Below are 14,235 nucleotides of genomic sequence, written 5' to 3'. Positions count from 1 at the left end.
TTTGTGAGATCATTACCCAGAACAAGCAGTGGTCCAGCTTGTTACTTTAGGATGGTTGAAACTAATGGGAACCTCTAGGGATCACCTAATGGTGCAGATGCATTATTCTAATGTGGTTTCCAATAGAATACTTGGTGGGAGATGACCTCCCCATTATCTCTATAGTTTTAGGGAGGGGAGGGGTGCGTGGGTAGCATTTGGGAGGACTGTTGTTTTTAAGTTCTTTGACTATTGTTCAATATCTCTCAGTTTTCTCATATTTAATCACATAAAAATATTATATGCTCTTTTGAAAGATATATTCTGTTGTTTTTTCTAATCATTGACTCCCTACATTCAATTTTATACCTCCTACCATTAAAAAATATTCTTAGGTCAGTAGACGTTATTTCTCCAAGTTCTGTGATGTCTGCAAACCTTTTGGTTCAGACTCTTCTATAATGCCATTAACATGCTTTATACCTCTTCTTTCACATCATTAATAAAGATGCTAAATAACACTATATCTAGCATTTCCTTCGTGCCTTCTCACCAGCCATACCCCTTCCCCCTAAACTGAATACACTCCATGTAACATTATCCTTCATTTAATTGCTTGACATAATTCTTAATCCAGTTGAGTCTGTTCTTATTCAAGCCAATTAGTTTGAGCAAGAAAAGGTGACATGAACCAACACATAGATTGCAGTTTTTAACTGATTTCTGAAACTCCGGTTATATTAATATAATAATTTTAGCATTGGTTTAAAAGTTCTTCCTCAGCAATCCAGAGTGTTCATAATAAAGCTGCTTGTATAAAGCAACAACACAGGAACTCTAGAATGGTTTGAGATCTCACATTTCATAAGCTACTCGTTTCCTTTACAGAGGCCTGATTTGCCCTTTTAAATAGCTGCCACTTTAGAACTCTGACTCTTTTTTCCCATGGTCGAGTCTATAAAACCAGAGACCAGGCAGAAGGCCTTGGTTGTCGCTGGACATGAAGAGCAGCTCATATCTCGACTTGACTTTTCTTATGTGTTGCAGAGTTCTGGCAACTACCCAACAGCTGACCCAGAACTGTTTTTCTTAGGAGAATATGTAATTAAGTTATAAAGAAGTAGCAATTTTAAGGCTTATCAGAAATGTTAATAGACATGCTTGGATTTAGTGAAGCGCACCAAAAGAAAATAAGAGTTCCTTTGGTCCACCGTGCATGTGAACTCAGCATCGCCTCCTCCCTTTTACCATGGGCAAGCATACCACCGAGAAGACTTCATTCCGGTCTCATCTGGCGTTCTAGGGAAACCCGAAGCCACAGGGATCACAACAGCTGCAATAAATAAAGCATCTATTCAATACATTTCCATGCCAAATGTTATTCAGCATTCTTTCGGCCTTGGTTTGATAGAAAACAGCGTGGTGAACTTACTACCTCTTCTTCACTACAGTGAGCCCCAAGTAACTATGAAAGATTTGACAACTCAAACCTGCATGTAACCAAAATCACTATTCTCTCTCTGTTAAAATTATTAAGACAATAATACAGAGAACCGAAAAAATGTAATAAAGGAAGTCTGTTGTCACTTTTGAAGGGGTATTAGAATTAGTACTAGGCTTTTTTATTCTCCTCAGGGAAGAGAAGGAGAAACGTTCAAATATGTGTCCATGCAAATGTGTGGGTTGGAGGGGGATCTTTAAAAAATAAATGTTACAATGTGGCAATATGAGAAAGAATATTATTAAGGAATTTCACAGAATTTTTATGTAAAGTCTCATCATACAGCATTATGATCTCAGGGATATTTTGTGATATTTACTGAGTCTTCTGAGAGTTCATTTATTCAGGTCATATTTTAAGGAGGAACTTATAAGATTCAGATCTAAAATATAATTCTGTAATATGCCCAGCTGATCCCATTAAATCCAACCCGAAAAGGAGCAGTATAATGATGTGAACAATTCTCATTCTTTGAGTTGTTACACCTCACTTGAAATGCATTCCTTCTGGATTAAAACAGCAATTCCTCTTTGTTTCTCTCTCCAGGCTGAGGTTCAACTATGCTACCTGGAAGCACAAAGAGATGCTGTTGAGCAGATGTCCCTCAAGCTGTACAGTGAGCAGTACACCAGCAGCAGCAAGAGAAAGGAGGAGTTTGCTGATATGTCGAAAGTTCATTCAGTGGGAGGCAATGGGTAGGGAACTATTGTTTTTGTTGTTTTTTTTTTTTTTTTTTTTAAAGACTTTATTTATTTATTTTCCCCCCAAAGCCCCAGTAGATAGTTGTATGTCATAGCTGCACATCCTTCTAGTTGCTGTATGTGGGACGCGGCCTCAGCATGGCCGGAGAAGCGGTGCGTCGGTGCGCGCCCGGGATCCGAACCCGGGCCACCAGCAGCGGAGCGCACGCACTTAACCGCTAAGCCACGGGGCCGGCCCTGTTTTTGTTGTTTTATTCTCACTAATCTCTACTTTTTCAGTGATATTCCACTGGTAGGTGTTAGGCAGGCGTTTCCTCCCTAGCTAACAGACAAGGAGAATCTCAATAGACTAGGCATTTATGTTCTTTTCCATTCGTGCCAGAATTGAAGACTGTGGATTTTATCCGCCTCTGTCATCTAACGCAGAACTTCCTAACTTGATTATTATTTTTTTCAAAACAGCCTTGTGATTTTTACATGTGTTTTTGTGACTACATTGTACCCATAGTATTGGTCTTCTTTATAAATTTTTTTTCAGTGTATTTCCCCGTTTTTAAATTTCACCATTTATTTTAAAGTCTATCTAAGAAAATTTTAAATACCAGAACCTCATTGGAAACTTGGTAGAACATAATTTTCTTGAAAAATATAGATATTTAATAATTGTTTAGAGACCATAGGCTAACCGGTTAGCTGCACATAAAGTCAATTGGAATAATAGACTAACATTTGATTGTCTATGGTGTGTGAAAGGACCCAGTGACTTCAGTGATCCATCACAATTTCAGTCAGCCTGAGACATATGGCTGTATTTATACTATTCTAACCGTCCTATTGAATAGTTAAGTTGTGCTTTCAGATATTTGCAAATGACTTTAAAGTTATGCAAACATTGTGTGTGTGTATGTGTGTGTATTTATTTATTAAAAACATTGTATATATGTATAAATATATATTAGTCTTTTCTGACTCAATTCTAATATTTAGCAGGCAATTATTAAAGAGTAAAAGAATAGTAATGAAATTTAATTATTTCATAGTTTTAATGACTTGATAATAATTATACTCATAAAAGTGGAAACAGTAACCTATCTCACTTTTATACTTGAGTCAGACAACAAGGAGGAGAAACGGTTCCCCCAAGTTCTGTTACATGTTAATAGCATCATATAAACTTATGGGGTGTAACTCTAGCCAAAATATTCCCTGAAAAGGCAAGAGGAAATAAGTCTTTTCATGCACTTGTCTGCATTTATCTTTTAAGTGCTTGTAATTCTGACTGGATTTAAAATTCTCATACAAATGTTTGGGATAAATTAAGTACACAGATTACAAATTCTGTCTTGTGGTATAACCTAGGGTCTAAGACTACAGGAAAAGGATCAGAGTCATAATTCTGTCTAGGAAATGAGAAAGGACTTTTCAAAATTTCAAATTTATCCATCTGTAAAATTTGTTGCTCTATCAGGATTGTTTTTATACATAGACATGTTATGTGTATATTTGATTCGTCTTATACAATTCAGTAGACATTTATTCACAAGAGCAAAAGCATAGCAGCAAATAAGAAAGAAAAGGTTAAATCTTGGAGCACGAACAATAAGCTGTTTTGAGGACTTAATGTGCTTTAATTTCTCTAAACGCCTAAATAGTCTCTGGAGTACACGAAAGCACAAACTTTAGGTCACATTTTCATGTTTTCTAAGAGCCCTGGGGATTGAGCAGGCACCACGTGCTTCTGACCTCAGATTCCAAGAACTCAACCTGGGTACTTACTCTGGGCTCCACAAATCATAAATCTGCCCTGGGAATTGCTTAGTTAACAACAAGCATTGTTCTGTGAAGTGGGAGTAGGTGAACACGCCTGATATCTTTTGTTTATGCTCCTTGGGGTGCTGAAGGCTGTGCATTGTGCAGAAATTTAAGAGTGTGCTGAAGAAAAGGCAGCTATTTAATACTAAAGACAAAAGCCATATACTCCTTTCTATTTTCTGTTTACATACAGAAAAGCATTGTTTGAGAAATGCATGTGGGTGAGGTTATCTGGGGTGTCCTGCCCCCAAGACTCTTTGCTCCCACAGTCAAATCATTAATTCTGAAGCCTTAAGAACACAGCCTTGTAAAATTATCTGCTCTGATGACACATAAACTTCATTAACTGTTCCTTTTGTTACACTGAACGAGCATTGTTTCCAATAAGCAATTGTGGAATAGTGTGGGCTTTCTAGGGTCTTCATTCCATATGCAGATATCCAATCACTAAAGAGAAAATTAAGTTGGTGATACAATTCATATATTTTTATTTTCTCCCCATGCCTACATGCGTGCTAAGAAGAGTATGTAGTTGAAAAAATGTGTGACTACTCCAGGGAAGACTCAGCTGCTAGATAGAATCGTGATCTTATATTTCTAAGAATTTTACATAAGCAAAATATCATTTAGAAATGAATTTATAGCCTCTCTGGCTTGACGAAAAGATGTGTATCAAGGTGATATAACACGGCTTAAATACAACGATGAAGTGTGTGTTTAGCAGTTGTGAATATGTAAAGTGGGAAGATTTCCCCTAATGTATGGAGGCTGTGTGAGCTCTAGTAACAGTGTGTTCACCTGTGGGAGACTTTTGGCCCTGGCTTAAGTGGCTCTGGCATCCCCAGGGGGGAAACCACAGCTTCCTGGAGGGATGTGCAATGTGTGAGTCACTGGTGATTCTCAACAGGAGCAGGTTGGTGCTTTTCGACAGCTGCTGATTTAAATGAAAGCACTTACAGATTGTTTTGTTTCTTTCCTCCAATAAATATTCATTGAAGGCCTACTATGTGCATGGTACGATGCTCTGAGGAGAGTTTGTCAAGAGCACTTACATTTTGTATATTTTGTAAAGTGTAACCATCACTTTTTCCAACACCTCTTTTTGTCAGGAGATTGTCTGATTTTATTTTGAATTTCAAAGATATTCAATTCATTAAGTAGCATCCTATTTGCTGTCAAGACTTAATGTGGGTTACAAACCATGTCTTTTGTTCAGTTTCTAAATAATAGAACTGGAAGGCAAAAGGGCTGGATGACTGGCTTGTCTGGGATGATGGTTTAAGATGGAGCTAAGAGATCAACTCAGAACCCTGGATCACAATGCAGTGGACAATCCGTAAAGTCACTCTTGGCTTGCTCTCCAAGGATTTCATTTGGACCCTTGATAAACATTTTTTCCCCTAAATCCCATGTTGTGCATATTCCATACTGTATAAAATTTAAATTATGGTATCTTCCTACTATAAAGAAATGGAAGAGTCTTAAGGAGATTTCATTAAAGCTATCAAGAAATGTGGGCAAAACCTTGCAAAGTAGGCATAAGTGAAGACAAAATTGACTTTATTCATTAATTTGACAAATATTATTAAGTACCTCCTGTATGAAGTGCAGAGATTAAAAAGCAAAAATGCAGTGGCCCCTGCCCTTGAGAGTCTCACAGTTCGGTAAGAGGTGCCAGATCTGTAAACAACATGGAATAAAGGATCACAAGGGCTGAGTTAGAAATCTACGTGAGGGAGCGAGTGGGGCTCATGGAAGGCAGAGCTCTATTCTGACTGTGGTGGAGTTGCAGCAGGTGGGGAAAGAGGGCAGAAGGAAAGGACCCTGGATATGAATTTTGAAAGAAGGCTAGGTCAGAGAAAGAGCTTTTCAATTTAATCTGTACAAACATTTATTGAGTACCTACAAAGCCAGACCACAGTTCCTGCCTTCATGAAATTTACAATCTAGCAGGAAAGTGTGGCATTAAGCCAGTATTTGCCTGTGTAATGAGAAAGAAGGGGAAGCAGAGGGTGCTAGGGGAGCTCACAGCAAATGGGGTGGGCTTCATGAGGCAGAGCAGCGTCTGTCACGTTCCCCACTCTCTGCCCCAAGTCTTGGAGCGTGCTAGGTGCTCAGTGAATGAGTGGACGCATAAATGAATAACTAAAACTGATCTGGGGCTCAGAGAGGGGGAGCAAAGGTCTGGAATCATCAGACTGCCTCCCTTTCCATATGACTGGAGAGCAGAGTAGAAAGTTGGAGTGGTTGTAAAAAATAAGGCTTGGGAAGGAAGTGAAGTCCAGATCCTGGAGTTAATCACTGACTTCATGGTTCTTAACCAGGATAGTGCATCAAGATCACCTGTGAAGGTTTTAAGCTGTAAAATGCCTGTCCACCTGCCCCACTAAAAATTCTGATTTACTGGGTAAGACTGGGCCAAGATATGATCATATTCTATTGCCCACTTCCAGTCGAGAACCATTGCTCTAATGGTTTTCGAAATGTGGTCTCTGGACCAGCAGCAGCAGCATCTCCTGGGAATTTGTTAGAAATGCCAATTATGGGCCCCACTCCAGACCTATTACATTGGAAAGCCTGGGGGTGGGGACCAGCAGTATGTTTAACAAGCCCTCCAGGTGATGCTGATGCTGCAGTTTGAGAAATACTGCTTTAATCATTGGAGATTTTAGGTTAGAAATTAATGGAGAATGTGGAGACTGGATTGGAGACTAAAGCCAGAAAGAGGACGTGATAAACCTCGGTGACCCATCAGATGAGGGGAATGAAGGGGAGAAAGGAGCCACTCTGATGTTCCAGTTGCTGGCTCAAGGAGGAGAAAGAAAATAGGAGGATTTGGATTCAAATGACTTTGGTGTCATTCAATATTTAATATTTATTGAGCAACTATTAAGTGCAGGCTCTACTAGGCACTGGGGATGTAGAGGCAGCGGGACACAAAGGGTGGCAGGTGTATGTAAATCAGGAAAGCCCTCCAGGAGAAGCATCATGGAGGATCGCCCAGGGTTCGAAGTGACAAGGATAGTGATTTCTACAGAGGAGGCAGTGTGTACAAGCAGCTAGACCAGTAAAGAATGTCCAGCATGACTAGATTGGTGGTTATGAAACAATATTCTCGCAGCAATGTGGAGGATAGACTAGCATGGGCAAGACTAGACAGTGCTCAGTAAAGAGGCCCTTCCAGTCATCCAAGTGAGAATAGGTAGGGCCTGAACCAAGACAGCAGCGATGGAGACTGGAAGAAGGGAGTTGGAGACAGGCTCTGGTCACCAAATGGGGGGCATTAAGGAAGGGGAGTTTAAGAATGGGCCTCCATGTTTCAGGCTTGTGCACTTTGGCAGACGGACATCTCATTCACTGAGGTGGGGAATGCAGGGGAGGAGCAGGAGCCGGGAGAGAAGCTGAGTCCTTGGGACATGGTTCTTTTGATGGTCTGTAGAACATCTAATTGGAAATGCCCAGGAAGCCAATCTGGAGCTCAGGAATGTTTTGGGCTCTTCAACTATCAAAAAGGACAGTGTGGGGACTATCGGGTAGCAGATGCTGAGAGGGTTAGGAGCTTACCTCGTGAGAGTCTAGCCACCCTCCCAGGTGGACGTAATGTTATATTTAAGAATGCTTATTTTAAAGAGTATGGATAATAGGAACAGATTTCAGTTAGAATCTTTCCTGCTGTATTCTACAAGTCTTCCAAAATTAAAACTACATCATTGAGAATTCCAGGTGGTATCTTGATTGGCAGGAATTGACGACTACAGTGGACTATTATTTTCTGTCTTAAAGCCGCAGGTAAAAGCACCTGATCCTAGATATGAGAGTGCATTAGGTCTGCTCAGATTGCTTCCAACTACACAAATAATATTTATCTTTAGGGGTAGTCATGCATTCTTAAAGGAGGAGAGAGAGCCTACTTGATTAAAAATTAAAGACTGGAATTCAAGTTGGCACTCTGCTACTTTTTATCTGTGTGACCTTGATTGGGACACTTAATCTCCTCAAGATGCAATATCTCAGTCTGTAAAATGGGAGTAGTTATCCCAGTCTACTTTGCATACTTTTTACAGCACAGAATTATAATACTTGATAAGAAAATGTCTAAAATATATGGAATGTAATAGATATGTGAAAAATCATTTATGAAATATGCACTGAGCAACTACTATGTTGCAGGGAGTGGTATGAGATGCTAGAAATGAAAGAAATACACAAGACTCAATCTCCACAGTCCTCAGTCTAGTGGGGGAGAAAGATACAGACACTCAGATACATCCTTAAGAAATAATGGGCAAAACTCAAGGTAGCGAGTTTTGGGGAGGTACCTAGGAGGCCTGCCTAATCCAGCCTGGCTAGAAGGGGTCAGGGAAGTTGATGAGAGAAGGGAACATCTGAGCTGTCCCAAAAGATACGTAGATATTTGCCATTAGGAAAAGATCGGGTGGAGGGAGGGTAAAGATTTCAGCCACAAGACAGTAACTATGTAGGGGGTGTGTCTGTGTGTGTTGAGGGTTACTATAAGGAATAATTTGATGTTATTGAAGCAGAAGGGAATGGAGATGTTTTGTGACTCTGCTTCCTGGGATCAGGAGGGAATCCCAAGGGAGTTCTTAGGGACTTCTGCTCTTGTGGTGACGTTCTAGAAGATACCTCAGTCTCTCAGCCTTATGCCAGGCTTCGTCTGGCTGTGGGGGAATTTGGGCAGTGTCTACAGATGGGGATGTAGTCAAGCTTTATGCCCCATATCTAAGAATATGTGAGTAATTCACCCCTCATCATGCAAGGTTTCAGCCTAAATTTTACTCCCAAATACAAATAGTGTATGTAGGTTATTCCCAAGCCCACCAGGCTGAACTAGATGAACTTTAAATAGACAAAAGGTTAAAAGTTTGGCAGGAAAGATGAGGTCGTTTTCCTTTAGGAAAGGATGCATCTCTGTATTGGTGTGAAAACACACACACCCAAATTTATACAAAAGACTCCCAAAGAGAAATGATATTGACAATTGAAAACAAATGTCACTATTGAAACATTGCTGGATTAAAGATCAAATTTGATTCTCTAAATTAATTAAGTAATAAGATACACTGAATGACTTTAACCTCCTGAGAAGGGATATAATCACCCTGGACTGCACTGCTCCGGGGGGATCTTTCTGGTCTTCTGTTGAGCAACAGGCCAAAAGTACCCCTGTGCAGTTAGATGATCTTTCAGGCTCACTCATCCTCTCTCTCTCTCTGTCTCTCTCTGTCTCTCTCTGTCTCTCTCTCTCTCTCACACACACACACACACACACACACACACACACACACACACTCTGACCATTTTGAATTTCTGCTCAATGGGTGTTTTTGGAGCATTGCTACATAAAATGTTTTCTTTTTGGTACACACCAGCCATAAAATGAAGTACTCTCTCTTATATGCGCCGAAGTTGAAAACATGCTTGCAGATAAATCACTAGACAACCCAAAGAAGCCTTATTTCCACCACGCATTTCTACTTTCTTGCCCTATCTCAATCTAATGAATAGCGATCAGTGTTCCCTTCAGGTCCTGTTTGCTTTTTCCCTTGCACTCTGTGTTATTAAATAGTAAGATCACAACACAGCATGCAGTCAAAAGGAGCAAAAAGTGGCTGGTTACCTTCTGGATAGTTGATATTCTGGGTACTATGTGATTATTAAAATGGGTCTTTCTGGGCTAAAAAAAAAAAAATCTCACCAGTTGAAATGTATTCAATGGGGTCATATTATACTCTTTTAAAGTGCAAATACGTTAAACTAATTTTAGACCTAGACGGTCTTCCACTTCAGTGATCTAAGGCCATGCACACCCGGAGCCAACACAGGGCACACCGGAGAGGTAGAGCCTACCTTCTGAGGAAGTGTTACCTCAAAGTTAACAGTAAAGTCAGCCAATAAAGGTATACATGTATCTCCCTTCCATCTTAATTTCTGTACTGCTTTAGAGGGTCAATGGGGCCCTCTGAAGAGGGAGAGAGGTGCTAACAGGGGCAATGAGAGGGCACCCAAGACAAATCTAATCTACCTCATTTTAATGTGCAGGGCTTAACTCCTTTCTTTAAAATTTATCCCTTTATCCATTCTCCCATTTCCTTCACAAAGGATTTGAGTCAACTTACAAAAATGTTTACAACAAAATAGAATCAATATTTGATTGAAGTAAGTTAGGCAAAAGTAAAATATGTATAAGAAAACAAAAAAATGCATATTCTATGCATGTCTTCGAGAAGGACTATGATTTGGCCCTAAGCTTTCCACACCCAAAGGAAAGAAAGAAATCTCCATCTGAACGTTCATAGTGTCCTAAGCTTAGCAATAACATATGTCGGGGAAAGCACAGCTTCTGTGCCATGGAGACCTGAGAGGAGTTTCTCCTGTGGTTCTTTAAGGAGAAGACAGGCATCTGTGATACATCCCTCCAAGAGAAACCAAATTCCCAAGACAATTTTTTGGGGTAGGCTGCAGAAGTGGTGTCAAAGCGTAATTCAGTCAGAGCAGTTCTGCAAGTGACTCAAACCGTGGAGCTGAGCATAGCGCTCCCTGGGCAGGGTCAGCCTTGATGGAGGAGGTAGACCAGCCACCCGGGGAGCTCTCCATAGTAATTCTGCTGAGAGGCTTGTGTTAGGGGTTGGATGGCAGAGAGTCGTTTCCGGGTTATTCACCTCCTGCCCTAACCCTGAGGGTAAACATTCCCTGTTGCCTATTAAATCTTTGAAAACCAGTGAGGCCTAGGGTGGAGCAGTCCTTTTACAAAAGACTGAGCTGCCTGACCCACCCCAGTGTGCTGGTAGCGGGTCTGGATCCAGTCCCCTCTATCACACAGATAATGACATAGGAAGTTTTATCTTTTTTTTTTTTTAATTTTAAACAACATATGTCTTTTTTTTTTTTTTATTGAGGTAACATTGGTTTATAATATTGTATAGGTTTCATGTGTACCACATTATAATTTGACATCTCTGTATACTACAGCGTTCTCTTCACCAAAAGTCTAGTTTTTATCCGTCACCATTCCCCTCTGGTAACCACCAATCCATTGTCTGCTTCTGAGTTTTTTGTTTTGTTTTGTTTGTTCATTTGTTTTGTTTTGTTTTTCATATTCCACATATGAGTGAAATAATATGGTGTATACCATTCTCTGACTTACTTCATTTAGCATAATATCCTCAAGGTCCATCCATCTTGTCGCAAATGGCAAGATTTCATCGTTTTTATGGCTCAGGAGTATTCCATTGTATATATATGTATATACCACGCTTTATCCATTCATCCATCGTTGGGCACCTGGTTCCATGTCTTGGCTAGTGTGGATAATGCTGCAATGAAAAGAAGGGTGAATATATCTTTTCAAATTACTGTTTTCATAGTCTTGGGATAAATACCCAGAAGTAAGATAGCTGGATCATTTGGTAGTTCTATTCTTAATTATTTTGTGGAATTCCATACTGTTTCCCGTAGTGGCTCCAGTTTACATTCCAACCAGGGCACAAAGGTTTCCTTTTCTCCACATGCTCTAGAACGTTTGTTATTTCTTGTCTTTTTAATAATAGCCATTCTAACGGGCATGAGGTGATATCTCATTGTGGTTGTGATTTGCATTTCCCTAGTAATTAGTGACGCCGAGTATCTTTTCCTGTGCCTGTTGGCCACCTGTATGTCTTCTTTGGAAAAATGTCTGTTCAGAGTCTCTGCCCGTTTTTGAATCCGGTTGTTTGTTTTTTTGGTGCTGAGTTGTATCAGTTCTTTATATATTTTTGATATTACCCCTTATCAGATATATGACTTGCAAATATCTTCTCCCAATTGGTACGTTGTCTTTTCGTTTTGCTGATGGTTTTCTTTGCTGTGCGGAAGCTTTCTAATTTGATGTAGTCCCATTTGTTTATTTTCACTTTTGTTTCCCTTGCCTGAGGCGTCGTATCCAAAAAGATATTGCTAAGACCAATGTCAAAGAGAGTACTGCCTATATTTTCTTCTAGGAGTCTTATGGTTTCAGTTCTTACATTTAAGTCTTTAGTCCATTTTGAGTTAATTTTTAAACAACACCATCTCTTGCTTTGTCTTCTGAAGTATGGTTCCCCCATTTGTGTTAGAATCACTACTGATTCTCAATTCTTCAGAATGTTTTCCAGCTCCTTGGCTGGAAATATAGTGTATTATCTGGAAATTTAGACATGGCTTTGACTTCCTGACAGCCTAACAGAATCTTCTAAGTATGTTGAGAAATCTACATTGATATTTCTAATTTTATGGCTAATCTTGGAGGTTAGAATTTTTTTGCTTTATGTCTTTTATTTCAATAACAAATGTTTATGGACAGATGGTCCATGGGTCCATGAGAAAGTAGGGCCAGTCATTAACAAATTTGTGGGGTTGATTTTATTTTTCTTAGACATTTTCACATGTACGTGGGTATATGTGAGAACTGAGAAAATTACTCCCGGAAAGAACTCCATATTCCTTTTTATTTATTAATGGCAAAGGCAGGCTGCTTTTCTCATGAGGAAGTCGCTCATGAATTTTCATTCAAAATAGTAAATTAATGTCCACACTTTAATATCTTTAGAGTGGAAAGGGATTCTACATGCAACTGTGCATATCAGATTCCATGTCTGGAAAGCTACATTTCATTCTTTAATGATATTATGATTGGGCTGGGTACCACTGTTGTGTCTCCCTTCTGCACTTACATGCGACACGGAGTAGAGAATGATGGGAAATTCTGATCCATTACGAGTATTTTACTTCAGTAAAATTCTTAAACCGTATTTTTACAAGATTTTGTTACCACTCCCTTTAGTGTCTTTTTTTTGAAAACCAGAGGCAAACTTCCTCGAGCAAATAATGTGAACAGTGAACACTTAGTGAATATTTGGGGAAAGAATCAATATGCTAAAGAAGCTAGGAAAATTGGATCATTTAACAGAAGTCCCAGTATAGACAAGCTGGTATTTCAGGAACTGGTCTTGTGTTTTTGCATGTGTTGGTGTGAAATGAACCATTAAGCCTACAAAAGATGGATTCTTTAATGCTCCAAAATATATATTACTCAGCCTTAGGTAGAAAAATTGCCAGAACGTTATCTTTTCTTCAAGCAACAAGTGCTCTATTTTGATGATTTCTTCATCTGGTTGTCTGTTTTAATCAAAATTCCTTAGTGGGCCAAGCTGAAACTTTATATATTCACACACACCTCCCATTGATTTCACTTGGGTGAAACTTTATCTTTTAAGCAAAGTTTAAGTTGAAATGTTGAGTTAATGATGGTCACTTTAAATACCAAAGGCTGAATGCATTTATGTATTCAAACACTTAGCCAGTCAAACATAACTCCCATCAGGGTTTAGAGGAAGGATTATTTCTTAAACTATGCCAGCCTTACAAATAATATATTGCTATCCAATCTGCAGAAAAATTATACTAAATAAGCTTGTTAGTATTTTATTTCTGTGGTGAAAGGCCCTGGAATCTCTTTAACCTTAGAAAGGCAGAGTAAAGTGGTGGACAAGACGTTGGGCAATACTTTTGGCAATTACGCATAGTAGTTAACCGAAACTTACTAGTAAACACTAAAGAAAAAATTGCACACTTATTTCTCCATAGCCTGGTCTTTGTCTCTATTATTCTTGGACTATGAAATAAATACATTCATAATTCTGTATTTATCTAACAAAAACTGACTTTGATTAGAAGACTTTTTCTCCTCATAACATGATTAAGCTTTTAAACCTCCTAAAATGAGAATATTATACCTACAACAGAATGTCCAACTCTTTTATTGTGAACCCATTTAAGATCAAGTACATGGCAATTTAAAGGAAAAGTATCTAAAAGAATACCGTTTTGGTGATATGTTTGCTTTATAACGCTTTCATAGTACACGTGAGTTTGCTGTGTAACCTTTTCATAGGGAATATAACATATTCATAGAGTACTGAAAAGGTATGCTTTGAGACTTTAACATCTAGGAGATTACATATTTGAGTGAATGAGTTGACTCAAAAACACAAGCACAATGACAAATAGAATTTTATGAAGAAAATCCCTCCAAAAGAGTAGTTGCCATACTCATATCACTTATAAGATTCTGAGCTACTTACCACAATTTCAATCACCTCTCTCTCCCTTCTAAAAACAGAGGCATTTGTCACCAGGAATTCCAGAAAAGAATGTGGGTCTGCATTCATCTGATAGAATCAACATATTCTTCAAAGGGATATAAAA

The 14,235-nt window shown here is 39.0% G+C and overlaps 1 protein-coding gene across 2 annotated transcripts in view; it reads left to right on the top strand.

Annotated features, from left to right (window-relative positions):
* Window positions 1–14,235, top strand: part of AKAP6 (A-kinase anchoring protein 6) — a 438,207-nt gene that overhangs the window by 314,316 nt on the left and 109,656 nt on the right. For both annotated transcript variants that reach the window (XM_058540747.1, XM_058540748.1), the window contains one exon: window positions 2,027–2,175. In XM_058540747.1, coding sequence (XP_058396730.1) covers window positions 2,027–2,175 — 149 coding nt within the window. The remainder of the gene's footprint in view (window positions 1–2,026; window positions 2,176–14,235) is intronic.

The sequence above is a fragment of the Diceros bicornis genome, chromosome 5 (assembly GCF_020826845.1).
Source record: "Diceros bicornis minor isolate mBicDic1 chromosome 5, mDicBic1.mat.cur, whole genome shotgun sequence".
Classification (NCBI taxonomy): Eukaryota; Metazoa; Chordata; class Mammalia; order Perissodactyla; family Rhinocerotidae; genus Diceros; species Diceros bicornis.
Note: the sequence above shows the minus strand (reverse complement) of the source record. Positions and strands in the feature narration are given on the sequence as shown.